At 50.3% G+C, this 13,563-nt stretch overlaps 1 protein-coding gene across 1 annotated transcript; it reads left to right on the top strand.

Annotated features, from left to right (window-relative positions):
• Positions 1-567: 567 nt before the first annotated feature.
• Positions 568-12,439, top strand: ILKAP (integrin-linked kinase-associated serine/threonine phosphatase; the record flags this gene model as incomplete). Its single annotated transcript, XM_010180034.1, has 11 exons — positions 568-633; positions 1,040-1,096; positions 2,179-2,301; positions 3,138-3,264; positions 4,272-4,378; positions 4,850-4,943; positions 6,902-6,989; positions 8,206-8,327; positions 10,556-10,675; positions 11,854-11,935; positions 12,138-12,439. Coding segments are annotated over 11 exons (1,127 nt in total), but the record flags the coding sequence as incomplete, so codon positions are not given.
• Between the last annotated feature and the right edge of the window lie 1,124 nt (positions 12,440-13,563).

The following is a 13,563-nucleotide window of genomic DNA, read 5'->3' on the forward strand; positions in this document are numbered from 1 at the left end:
CAGCACTGGGCCCCTCCTGGGATGGGAGTAGGAGGGAGCGGTGGGAGCCGCTGAGGTTTCCAGCGCCGCAGGGGCTGGGGGCGTGAAGTGGGGTAGCTTAAAAACCGCTGGAGAAAATACAGGGGTTGGTTATTTTTGTGGTTTTCTTTTTCCCTGGGACTCGTTGAGATGCAGGGCGTTATTCCTGCGGTTTCGGCCATGCTGGAGCCTCTGTGCTGCCGGGGCTGGGGGGTCTGTGGAGCGCTGTAACAGTGTCACCTGCAATGATTTGATGCTTTCTGGGCCCCTCCCAACCTGTGACATCTTGGCCAGGCTGCTGAGGGATGTTAATGCGAGTTGAGCAGGAGAATAATAATTAAAAAAGCAGCTGTTTTCAGTATAAAAGTTCACATCATCCCCAGGCAGGGGTTGTTCTGCTTATGCAGGAGCTGTCTAAATTGAAGATGGAGGAAAGGCACCTAAGGCTCTCCTGGGTCCCCAAGCTGTGGCCTTCTGAGGGGCAGCTCTTCCAGAAACCACCCCCTGCGCCCCTGCAGCAGGTCCTGACTCTGCCCTGGTGTCTTACAGGGAAGGAAGCCCAGAAAGGGCCTCTGCTCTTTGATGACCTCCCACCAGCCAGCGGTGCTGACTCAGGTATGGGTGCTCCCTTCCTGCCCTTAGTTTGGCTTCCTGTGTTTTCTGCATCAGCAGCTCTTGAGATGGAACTTGTGTAAACCCATTGCTTTGTTAGAGGTGATAACTGGGTTGTCAGCACCGGTGTGCAGAGCACCTGCTTTCCTCTTGTGTTTTGGGTTTTTTTTACTAACCAAAACATTATACATGTTCCATAAATAATCCATAATATGTTCCATATAAATACGCACTGAAATAAATGTAAGGTCTGAGTCTGTCCCCACCATCCAGTAACAGAAGTTGGAACTTGGCTCACTTTGGTAAACTGACATTTTATAATTTCCACAGCTCAGGAGGGGTGTACATAGAGCGTTGCTCCCTCAAAGGAACAAAGGTATTTAGTTGTTGCCTTTTTCTTGTGCTCCAGGAAAAGGAGGCTCTTTACTCTTTGATGACCTTCCTCCAGCCAGCAGTGGTGACAGAGGTAAGGAGCTGTGGCAGCTCGCGGAGCCTCTGCTCACCTGCCCTCCTCTGGAAAACTCACTGGGGTAGCCTGCTGTGTTGGGCACGTGGCAAGTCAACCTGGTGTCTGGGTTGGCTGACGCTGGCTGTGGTGATCTGTTTGCACCTTGATTGTTTAAATCAGGATTCTGACTCTTTAAAGGTAAACTTAGCTCTGTTCCCAGAGCTACATCCTTCAGGTATCTTTTGGGGATGCCTGTCTGTGCCTGAAGGCTTTGGGATTAAAAGTGCTTGTGAGAGTACTTGCCTCACTGAGAGTGGAGGCAGCGCTGGCCTGGTGCTGCCACTGCCCTGGCTGCTGTTGCTTTTCTGCTGTGGGCACAGACAGCTGCCTTGTTTAGCTGCAGGGTGTACAAAACCAGGCTGCTGCTCTGGCCAGGCTTTCTCCATGCAGCCAGGTGTTTGCTGGAACCTGAGAGGAGGTGAGGTAATTCCTTGTACAATGTGAGAATAAATCTCCAGAAGGAAAAGGCTGGGGTTCTGACGTCAGGGGGAATTGTATTTTGCTTGCTGGCTTTAATTTGTGACTTGTCCTGTGAAACCCCTGACAAATGTGCACGTTCAGCGTATTAAAATAAACTTATTTGCACTGTTGTGCGCACCGTTTGTAGGCCATGATAATGGTGATAGTAATAATAATTCAGGAGCATTCCAACCTGAAACGTTAACTTCCCAAGCAGTTAGATGCAAAAAGGCTGAGAGCTAAGAAACAAAGTGCAGGGTGGTGGGGAGAATCAAGGGCTTGCCAGCAAACGCAACTGCACTATGCCTGAGGTAGGGCCGCGCAACGGGAAGCGACCAAAGTGGCGCTTGCTGGGTCAGACAGCGCCACGTGCTGTGGGTTACGCACACTGAGTGATGTGTGGGTGTGTCTGTGGTCAGCTGGAGCACCTTGTTCAGTAAGAGCTCGGGGCACTTTGTGCTGTCTGAGTGTGCGAGCCTGTGCTCCTGAGAGTGCTTTGGTGTAAAAGGACTTGCTGGTGACTTTATGCAAGTAAAACAGAGCTGGGAGATGTCAGCTGCCTGCATTTTTCTTTCTTTCAGCCTCCAGTGCTACTGAGCAGGTCTCATCAGCAGGGAGCCACGGGAAAGGAGAGAAAAGAAAATCCTTGGAGGAGGAAGAGAAGAATGGCAGGGAAGAACTTGTGGAAAAGAAAGTTTGTAAAGGTTTTCAGACAACTTGAAAACAAATGTACTTGATTTGTACTTTTGACGTTGGGCTGAGAAAGTCCAGACCAAAGCTAAACTTTGGTTCTTCAGTTCGCTTGCATTTCAGCCTCCTGTGCTCTGTGGAAGCCCCTCGGCTCCCTCTGCCTCCCTAACCCAGGCCTTCTTACCAGCCCTGCTGCAGTGGCAGAAGCTGAGCAGTGAGCACCTCAGTATCTGGAGGATAAGTTCCTGTGCTGCCAAGAGGGGGATTGGTTGTGAAACCTCTGGAAAGTGAGAGCTACCCTGGCTTTCTTTGCCACATCCACAAATTTCTACACTGTGTGGCTGCTGAGAAAGCCCGAGAGAGGGACCAGCAGTAACATGGACCATTTGACTTCAGCTGCAGTGCTGCAGCTTTAGGAGCTAGATGTGTTCAGGGGTCCAAAGGAAGGGACGTGTTCTGGAAGCAGCAGGCCCTGCTTTCCTGTACTTAGCACCCTCTTTAAAGCTGCACTTTGTTTAATCTGCAGGTTCGGTGCTGCACTCTTCCCCTGTCCCTTTTTGGTAGGAGCCCTGTCTGATGCCCAGCAGTGCTGCCTGGTCAAAATGGGGGCAAGCGGCTTTTATAGCAGCTGACATTGGAGGCACTTAAAAACCCACGTTACAAAGTAAATCTGTCTCGTTCAAGAGAAGGTGCCAGATGTGTTGTTGCAGGGTGAGGGCCGTACTTTGCTGTGCTGCCAGAGTAGGGCTCTGAAAGCTGAAAAGTGGTCGCTGTTTTACTGGTTTTTTGCCTGAGCTGAGGAGATGAAGGAGTTTGATTTGTGTGCATGTGTCTGCTTTCTTCCCCTTAGGGTCAGTGGGCATTCTTGGCTTGAAGGGTTATGTGGCAGAGAGGAAAGGGGAAAGAGAAGATATGCAGGATGCACACGTCATCTTAAACGATATCACCGAGGAATGCCAGCCTCTGCCCTCCCAAATGTAAGTGGGCCCCAAATGCCAGAATAAAGCTGTGGACGGCAGCTGTGCCAGGGGTGAAGGAGCTCCGGCAAAGCCCGTGATGTGATGATCCTGTTTGCTTTGAGCAGCTGATGCTCAGAGCTACGCCTGCATTGTGGCCTGTGGTTTGGGCTTATTGGGAGCTCAGGGTTGAACCATTGGCTGCGTTCCTGTGCAGATCACAGGAGCATTTGATACACAAATACCTCCTTTTGAGTGAGGCTTAGTGGACTCAGTCACTGACTTTGCAAGGGTTGTGAGGGCCCAGTAACTCTGGATATTGAGCCTCTGTTACCCAAATGTAAGCATGGATGTTTAGAGACTCCCAGTTTAGTTAGAACTAATCAGGCCTTGCCTTGGGGATTTTACAGTGTGTAAAACCCAAACTGTGGCAGTGCAGAACACTCGAAGAAAAGAAAACAGATGTCAGAACTCTCTCATTTGAAAAGTTTAAATCTCTTAGCAAATTAAAACATAGAAGTGTGCACAGTGGGGGTGTGTGCGTTTAAAGTAACACTCTTAAGCACCATCCTGATTTAGCTTCTGAACTAATACTGTGCTGAGAGCTTGATGTGCTGAGGGTTCTGAGTTTCTTGTCTGTAGCTTGGTTTCAGCGTGTTTAGGCATGGAAAGATCTGTAGGGTTGGCTGAACTGATGTCTGTAGTACTGGGGAGCTGCAGTGCCCTTGAGGTGAAGTGTTTAGCTGCTTGTATGCCAGGCTGTGGTCTAGAAACTCTTCTGCCCTTTGTTTTCTTGATGGGTGGAAAATTGCAAGGCAGTTCTCAGCTCAGTGCTTGCACACACAAACCATGTAAATGCTTGAATGTGTGAGCTTAGAGACTTGCTGTCATTGGGCCCTGGAGCGCAGGATTTATTCAGTCAGGGCAACACAGGGCAGGGTGTTATGGAGACTATGGGTGTTACCCGCCCCCCCACCCTGGCTAACAGCCTTTCTTAGCCCCTTTCTGCTCCTCTTGTTCCCTCACAGCACACGTGTCTCGTACTTCGCTGTCTTTGATGGCCACGGGGGAGTCCGAGCCTCAAAATTTGCAGCACAGAATCTGCATCAAAACCTGATTAAGAAATTTCCTAAAGGTGAGAGGAGTGCAATAAGGACTGTAGGGCAACCATCATGTCAACATTAGGGCAGTGGATAGGGAAACTGGTTTGTCTGGGCACAGTTTTACAGTTGCTATCCCTTATTCCCGGCGGGCTTGCGAGGCTGCGCTGTCCCCGAGGGAGAGACAGGCTGGAAGCCTTTTTGGAACAAGGGTACAGGTACCCAGTTGTGATCCACTAAGCAAGTGTAAGATGTGCTGTTGCCAGTTTTGGCAGTGCTACTTCAGGATGGAAAATATGCCCATGGGGGAGAGGGGTATGTCATGAAGTCTTCGTACTTGCTGCCATGCAGATTTTTGGTAGCATGAGCCTGGGATGTGCCCTAGCTACTCTGCACAGGGTCTGAGAGATGTGCTGCCTGATTGAACGTTGGGTGAGTGATGGGAGGGACTGGGATTACTCAGATGTTTTTGCTGGAGCTTTGCTGCTGTTTTCCATGTCTGACAGGTGAGGTAGTCAGCGTGGAGAAAACTGTGAAGAGATGCCTTTTGGACACTTTCAAACACACAGATGAAGAGTTTCTAAAGCAGGCATCCAGCCAGTAAGTGCAAATGCTTCCCATGTGTTTGTATTTTTTCAGCTTGCATCTTGCAGGCCTTGGTTCTGAGCAGGGCAGAAGAAACCTTAAGTTGTACCTATGCTTTGGCAAAACCCCATGCATTCAAGCACAGCTACGCTGTAACTCTGCCAGCTGCATGCCTGCCTGAGGTCAGTCATGGCGTGTTCTGGTCTTACTCTGTGGTAAGTGGTCTGTGGGACCCCTTAGACTAAAAATACACATTCGTGGTAAATGAAAGAACCAAAATGCATCTCTGTCCTTACCAGGGCATCTTGTTTGCCTTTTAAAGACTTACCATGTTGCTGAAGTGACTTATCCCACACTGCCTGAGATGGGATCTCTCTGTTGATGGCATCAGAGTGCGGCAGGAGGGTATCTGTAGGGCAGCATGTTGCAGGCTGCTGCGTGCAGCTCTCTTTAGAGCTGCATTCCTGTTGGTGAGTATGTGTTTGCCAGGCTGGAGCACAGGTCAGGTTGTTTTTACTGCCCCACATTGAAAGACTTTAACTCTCCCAGTGTAAGTTTAAATTGGGCTTTTTTCACTTCTTCTGGAAACGGACACGTTGATGAAGAATGTCCTTCATCTTAAGTTTGTTTCTTACAGGTTCTTTTAAAACTAAGCTGGAAAGCTACTCTGTGGGATAAATGCCATCCTGCCTCTAAGCTGGGTTTTGAGTGCAAGCACCTTTACCTTCTCTCAGTCTCTGCTGAACTGACACGCCAGCTGTCTGGACTGTCTGGACTAGATTGCATTTAAAACACAATCAGTTTTGGACCAGTTCTTTACGTGTTTGGGTCTGTTGGGGTTTTTTAAAGTTTCATAGTAACACCTCTAACACAGATGGAGAGGCTGTTGATGTGTCTGGTTCTGAGATTCCCTCCAAACTTTCAATTTTAAGTAAATTGTAGATTGGCCCAGTCTCTTAATCAGATCAACAAGTTTGATCAGGCAAAAGGAAAAAGCTTCCTTGACTTTGTCACGACAGTGTCATTCCCAAACCAGTCTCAGTTTGGGCAGAAATGTGACTTGTGACAAAGGTGCTACAAAGGATCGTTAGCTATAGCTGTGTTGATGACAAAATAAATTATCTTCATTCAGCCACACCTTCAAAGTTAGAAAAAAATGGATGAAATATCCCTAGAAGTCAGTCTCTCAAAGCTGCTTTCAGTGAAGAGTGGCAGCATAGCCGGGCCTCGTTGTGGGGAGAATTAGTCTGGCAGTTGTAATCTAAGAAACACTTCTCATCTTACCCAGAGCTCTAGAGATACAAGCTTAACTACAGCAAGTGAAATACCAGGAGGGTGACTGAACGAGTGGCATTGCTGCTGAGGTGGGGTGGCGAGGACTGACGTGGGCAGGGAGAGGTGCTGTGAGAAAGGAAGGAAAACAAAAACACAAGGGAAGGCAGCTCTGCTGTGCCTTGGCTGTGCCTTGCTGCAAAGAAGGAGCCCTCTGAGGAGGAGTTTGCGTGGTTGGTTGCTCACGATGCTGCAGCAAGGGAAGCCAGCTCTGCTGCAGCCCTGACTGTGCCTTGCTGCAAAGAAGGAGCCCTCTGAGGAGGAGTTTGCGTGGTTGGTTGCTCACGATGCTGCAGCTTCTGGGCAGTCATTGGGGCTGCGCATGTTCCAGCTGCAGATGAGCTTTCCTGCGAGCTGACTGAGGAAGGGCTGGTGTGGGGAGTGGCTGGCAGTATTTGAACCAGTTGGGCATCGACCATGCATTTAGAAGGTGCTGCTTTGTGCAGCTCCTCCGTCCTTGTCCAGCTCACTGTTTACCACGAACAGTTTCCCTTGCTGCTTGCAGGCAGCTGCTGGAGCCTTGTGCCAGCTCACTGCTGTGTGTTGGCACGTGTCACTTCCTTTAGTCCCCAGCAGCACTCTGTCACTAACTTCTTAAACATTGCTTTCCCCCTTATTAATCTCATTTTTGCTCCCTTCAGGAAGCCAGCGTGGAAGGATGGCTCCACAGCTACTTGTGTCCTGGCTGTCGACAACATTCTCTACATAGCCAACCTTGGGGACAGCCGGGTAAGCAGAACGGAGAAGCCCACTGCTGGCGTCTCATCTCCTCCGAGAGCTTGACTAACCCTGAAGAGTGGGGTGTTTGTGTGGGGTGTCCCCATTGCCATGAGCTCCCCAGGTGTTCCTAAAAAGCATCTTGTTTTGGGTGGGGACAGGGTTGCGTTGTCTCCCATAGTGTAAAACAGCTGTGTATGGTAGCTCTCTCTTGGTGGCGCTAAACACCTTGCAGTGTCTGGAACAGAATGTTTCAGCTGGAAGGGCCCTACAATGATCGTCCAGTCCAACTGCCAGACCACTGCAGGGCTGACAAAAAGCTAAAGTGTGTTATTAAAGGCGTTGTTCAAACGTCTCTTAAACACTGACAGGCTTGGGGCAGTCTCTGAGAAGCTTGTTCCAGTGTTTGACCTCCCCCTTGGTAAGGAAATCTGGTGCAGCTTTGAGCCATTCCTGCATATCCTGTCACTGGATCCCAGGGAGAAGAGCTCAGCACCTCCTCTCCACATCCCCTCCTCAGGAAGCTCCAGAGAGTGATGAAGTTGCCTCTCAGCCTCCTTTTCTCCAAAGTAGACAAACCCAAAGTCCCCAGCCACTCCTCACAGGACCTTCTTTCCAGCCTTTCACCAACTCGGTTGCCTTCCTCTTGACACATTCAGAGGACCTTCACATCCTTAAACAGTGGGGCCCAGCACTGCACACAGCACTTACAGTGAGGCCATGCCAGCACTGAACACAGCAGGACAATTCCCTCTCTTGCCCAACTGATCGTGCTGTGTTTGCCCTCTCGGTGCCAGGGCACACCACGGGCTCCTGTTGAGCTGCTGCCCACCAGCACCCCCAGATGCCTTTCTGCAGGGCTGCCCTCCAGCCACTCTTCTCCCAGTCCATACTTTGGCCTGGCGTTACTCCATCCCAGGTGGATTTGGCCTTGTTAAATTTTATGCCATTGATTGCCTGATGCTCCAGTCTATCCAGATCTCTCTGTCCCTGAAGAGAGTCAACACCACCTCGCAGTTTGGTGTCATCAGCAAACTTGCTGATGGTGCATATGGCTCTTGCATCCAGAGCACTGATAAAAGCATTGTCCAGCACTGGCCTAGGACTGAGCCTGAGGAACACTGCCAGCCAGACATGGCCCCATTCACTACAGCTTGCAGCAATCCTTCAAGTTCTTCTTGCTGCAGTTTTGTGGCTGTTTACTTACGAGGGTCTTTTGTCAGCACAGGCTATTCTGTGTCGTTACAATGAAGAGAGTCAGAAACACGCGGCCTTAAGCCTCAGTAAGGAGCACAACCCCACCCAGTATGAGGAGCGTATGCGGATACAGAAAGCTGGGGGAAATGTCAGGTGAGTGCCTCAAGGGAGCAAACCTAAACTCTAGTCCAACTTCAAGCCTGAGCACTGAGTTTCTGGAGTTTCCTGAGCCCAATGCTCATGCTGAGAGCCCAGAGAGAATCCACTGCAGTCTGTGGAAGGCCCAATAGTGCCTGAGGTGTCCATGGATTCAGTGGTGCAAGTGGGCTGATGGGGGCTGGTTTCCCAGGGGCTTCCAGTGGTGGCAGGATGCTGTGCTGCGAGGCAGGAACCCATGGAAGGCCTGACAGAGTGACACAAACATGGAAGTGCTTAAGCTTGACTTAGAGCTGGACTTGATTGTTTAAGAAGTTGTCACTTGCTGTGGCTGAGAACAGAACTTGCTGCCTTGCCTGCAGCGTCGCCTCTCCCTCCTTGTCCTGTAGGAGGAGGAATGGTTTGAGAGGGCACGAGAAGCCCTCCCTGTCAGCCTGTGTTGGCTTCCCTGAGGGTTAGCTGATGAGCTGAGGTGGTCTGCAGTAGGAGGGAGGTTTCTGGAGCCAGAGCAGGATTATCTGAAAGTTCCTGAGCATGTGGGTGTTTGGGCAGCTGGTGTTGAACACAGCAGCTGTGTCTGATTTCCCTGGCTAGGTTCTCTCCCTGTGAAGCCTGTTTCTTGTTTTAATGGCATCCTCACAAGAGCAGACGTGGTGCAGGTGAAGTGTCTTAGTGCCTGCGTGTCAGGGTTTAGGCAGTTGTTCTGTCACCCGATGACTCTCATCACCCAGGGAGGAGAACTGGGAAAAGGAGAGGAGACCCCTACATTGAAATAGAAACAAATTCAATAAAATAATAATAAAGACAGTATTAATAGCAATATTAATATAAAGAACACAAAGTTATACTCGGAAAATATAGTGGCCGCAATAAGCGGGGAAGTAGGCGTTGGGAGCAGAACAGCAGCTGTTTGGAGAAAAGGGCTGTCCCCAGCGAACTCCCCAGTGTGTAGTGAGTGTGATGTTTATGGTATGGAATAACCCTGTTGGCCAGCTTGGGTCAGCTGCCCTGGCCTTGTGCTCCCCCAGCTTCTGCACCCGGCTGACTCAAACTGCTACAGACCCTGATCACTGCATACCAGGGCTGGCCAAAACTAAACCAAAGTGTCTGAGCAGCTCTGTTCCCACTGAAATCAAGTGCTGTAGTTTTCTCAAAAATACAGCTTTGCTGAATAGAAAACCAATTATATGGTTCTGTCCTAGTGACACCAGGAGGAGGGAGAGGCAGAAATGCCCCCTGGGGTGGGGAGGGGTGGGCTCAGATCTGTCACGCTGCCATGTCTGAAGGACCTTGTTCCCCTTATCTCTGGAGAGCACGTGTTGCTGCTCCTGCTTAGCACTGATCTATCATTGCATGCAGGAAAGAAATGGGGTCGTGTCTGTTGGCTCTTTTCAGAACTGGGGGAACCTCTTCCCGGCTGCGTGGGAGCCTCTCCCACTGCTTGTAGTTCAGTATTTTGGACCCGAGAGATAAGTCACAAAGTGTGTGAGCATCAGATCTCTTTGTGACGTCCTTGCTTCTCACTTTTATCTCGGGTGGGGCTGGTTGGCCTACGAGATGACTGAGCTTGTGTCTTTCCAGCATGCACAGCAGAGCCTTCTGGGGGTGAAGATGCTCGATTGCTGGCAAGGTGGAGCATGGGAAGCTGCTCCTGTTGGGGCAGGACACAATTAATTAGCAAAGTTTAGCAAACAAAACTGCTTCCTGAGGAGGATTGTAACTCTGGTTTCATGGAACCGGTGGCTGCGATCAGTGGTTAGTAAAGACCAAGTGTCTGGGGAAAGTGCTGTTGTTCTCACTGCTTGGGACTGTCCCAGGCCAGTCCTTAAAGGTTGGTGTCCTGACAGGCAGAGCTTGCTGAATACCTTGGCACCAAATAATCTGTGAATTTAAACTTCTGCCTTTGGGAGTTCAACTCAGCATATCATCCTTAATTCCCAGGCTTGCCAGGCTAAGCCGAGCTTCAGTTAGGGCAGGGAGATGGAAAACAGCCTTTACTTCTCGTGACTTTACTTCTACCTCCCCTTCTCCATTCGTTTCCCAAAGCTTGACACAAACATGCAGAAATGGAAGGAGACTTTGAAGGGAAGATTTGAACTTGCCGGGGAAGTGGGTCAGGATCTGTACAAGGCAGCTTAATGCACCACGCAGAGCATCCTCGTCAGGCAGCACAGCGAGATGTCTGCCTGTGGGGAGGGCTCTCAATGTTTTCTTCCCTTGTGCAGGGACGGAAGAGTCCTGGGAGTGCTGGAAGTTTCCCGCTCCATCGGGGATGGCCAGTACAAACGCTGTGGTGTTATCTCTGTGCCAGATATCAAACGCTGCCAGCTCACGCACAACGACAGGTAACGCGTGCCTGCGCGCGAGGAGGCTGCCTGCGCCCTCGCTCTGCCCAGCACAAGTAGCACAGGCTGCACCACCCTGTGTGCTCTGCTGAGACTGATCACCCAGAATTGGAGGATGCTCTTGCTGCTGCCTCGCTACTGTGAAGGCTCCTGTTGGAGAAACCAGCCTGGCAGCAGCAATACCGTACGCGAGCCTTAGACTTCCTTTGTGCTCTGAATAAGCTCACACACCACTGCTCAAGCAGTTGCTAACGGCTCAAATTCTAGGATCCCTATCCTGTCCAAGAGTTTTCTAGCAGCCCAAATACCATTTGTCCACAAATACCACTGATTTTGGCTTTGATATTTGAGGATTTTAGGTACTTTTCTCGCATATGATTGGCAATGACAAACTGCTGTGAGCTTTCGTGTCAGTGTAGCCCTGCAGGCGCCCAGAGGTGAGAGTGTAACCCAGTACTGCTGCTTTTTCTGGGATTAGAGTTCCGTATCAAGTGATTTCAAAAGATATTCTGAGCATCAGGCTCTGAAACGATGTCTTCAGAGACATGTGCTACTCTGGCAGGCTGGTTGTAGTTTTCCTTGTCTGCTGACTCTGGTTCCTAGTTAATACAATCAGTAAGGTAATACCTTGTGGCAGTTTTCCAATTGCAGTTACGCCTCCATTTCTGGGCTAAGCTGCTTGCTTTTCTCTTGAATATTTCTATTCAAGTTATCACATACCTCAGGAGCATGGAAATGTAAAGGATTTAAAGGGATGCACGTAAGCTGGCTGTTTCTCTATTTCCTTGCCTTAGCTGTTTCACAGGGAAAATATGTGAATGAAAAGGACTCCAAGAAAAGAAGCAGTTCCTAGAGAAATAACGGAGCTTTCCAGCAGGGCATGGTATAAGGTCTCACCTCACAGTACAGTGTCAGTAGGACTGCCAGCACATCCTGATCTAGGTCTTACATTGCTTGCCTGGCTCTTTAGCCTGTACTTTGAATTGCCTCAGCTCCATGAGTGGTAGGTTCTGGAGCACCGGAGGACTTCTGGTGCTTCTGAGGGATTTTCAGATGAGCTTTGTGGCGTCTCCCCTTTGGATTGGAGTGTGGGTACTCTTAAATTAGCTTGTATGAATTTTGCTGTAGCTGACGAGCCAATGATTCAGCCTTGGCACCTGTCTCTGCTTGTTTTCCAGGTTCATTCTGATAGCCTGTGATGGCCTCTTTAAAGTCTTTACACCAGAAGAAGCTGTGAACTTCATTGTGTCCTGCTTGGAGGTGAGGAGAAGGAAGCATGGGGGCTGGATTTGTCAGTGCAGGGGGCACGGATTGAAATGACTCTGGCAGAAATGTACTTCTGCCTGGGTGTCCTCCCTTACACCCAAGGCTGTCCTTATTTGTTCTGCTTGGAAATTACCATGTGCTTGTACCTACGCGCTTTGCTGGGAGCAATCAGTGCTGTCTTTCCTCGTCCCAACAGGATAAGAACATCCAGATGAGAGAAGGGAAGCTGGAAGCAGACGCTAGATATGAAGCTGCGTGTAACAGACTGGCAAACAAGGCAGTGCAGCGAGGGTCGGCGGACAACGTCACGGTCATGGTGGTCCGGATAGAGCACTGAGAGATGAGGTGCGGCAGCAGGAGCCCCAGCTTGCGGCACGTGTAAGGGAAGGGAGAAGTCAGGGTGCGTGCATGTGTGGCCAGGGGAGGGAAGGTCCTGCTGGATGCTCTTCAGTGTAAATAAAGTTGGTTTGGTTGTGTTTTTTCTAATAGTTTCAGCTCCCTTGGCTGGCAGTGTTTTTTAAGTGGCTGCCACAGCGGATCAGCCCATGCGGAAATCTCTTGTCCTGTCAACCTGCCGGGAATGTCTTGGCAAGCCAAATAAACCCATTTGGCAGAGGTGCTAGCGAGAGCAGGCGCCTGTGGGCACGGGCTCTGCCAGCCGTTCTAACCCAGGCAGTTCTGCCGTGCATCTCTCTGGGCTTTGTGTGAGGCCCTGGGAGAGCACTGAGCTCTTGGGATGCAGTGGGACCTCCCGGACACACTGTACCACACCAACCGTGCTGTCTGTACCCCAGCCACCAGCATGGGACATGGTGTGGGCTGTACCTGCAGTGCTGGGAAGGAAATTGCTGGTTCTGCAGCTGGGTTGTGAGGTTGCAGGCAGCTGAGTGATACAAGCACCACTTGCAGAGCAGCAGTGAACCTTCCCTCTGCTTGCAGAAAAACGTCAGTTTGTCCCAGTTGTTGATGCAGCAGAAAGTGGCTGGAGTTGGCTCCTGATGTTTACTGGGAAAGTGTTTTTCAGCCACTGGAACTTCTGGGCAGCAGAGAGAGGGGCAGGATCTGTTTGTCTGTGTGTGATCTGAGGAGCAGGCGTCTCAGGTTTTAGGTACTTGTTGATATTAAGTGTCTGGTGTCTCATCCCATCCCCATTCCTCTACCAGCTGTTGCTGCAGAGTCTGTGTGCTGTTTTCCAGAGAAAAATTGGCTTAGGACCAAATGACAGAGTGAAAGCAGAACCAGCTGGGGTACCAAAGCACCTAAATTCCAGATTATGCAGCTCTCCTGTCCTGCGGGTCAGACAGTGCGGTGTGGGGATGAGCCGGTGGGTCTGTGTGGTCGTTTTTGTGCAGCCTCCTTGCTCTGTGAGAGAAACTTCGAGCAGGTTGATGTGGTGGTGCCTGCTGTTTTGTGCACCGTCCTGTGCAGGGTTGTGAGGCTTCCCAGGCCCTGCTCTGCTCCCTGCGTGCCCTGGAGCTTTGGGAGATGGTCCTGGATCCAGGGTGATCTCTTGAGCATGCAAGAGCTCTCCTGTGGTTTGGGACAGGCAGCTTGGTCGTCTTTCATCCATTTCTGCTACAGCAGAAGTCAAAGTTTATGGGCTTACACTAATGGTGAGGCTA

This window comes from Mesitornis unicolor, unplaced genomic scaffold, assembly GCF_000695765.1.
Source record: "Mesitornis unicolor isolate BGI_N332 unplaced genomic scaffold, ASM69576v1 scaffold18592, whole genome shotgun sequence".
Lineage (NCBI taxonomy): Eukaryota > Metazoa > Chordata > Aves > Mesitornithiformes > Mesitornithidae > Mesitornis > Mesitornis unicolor.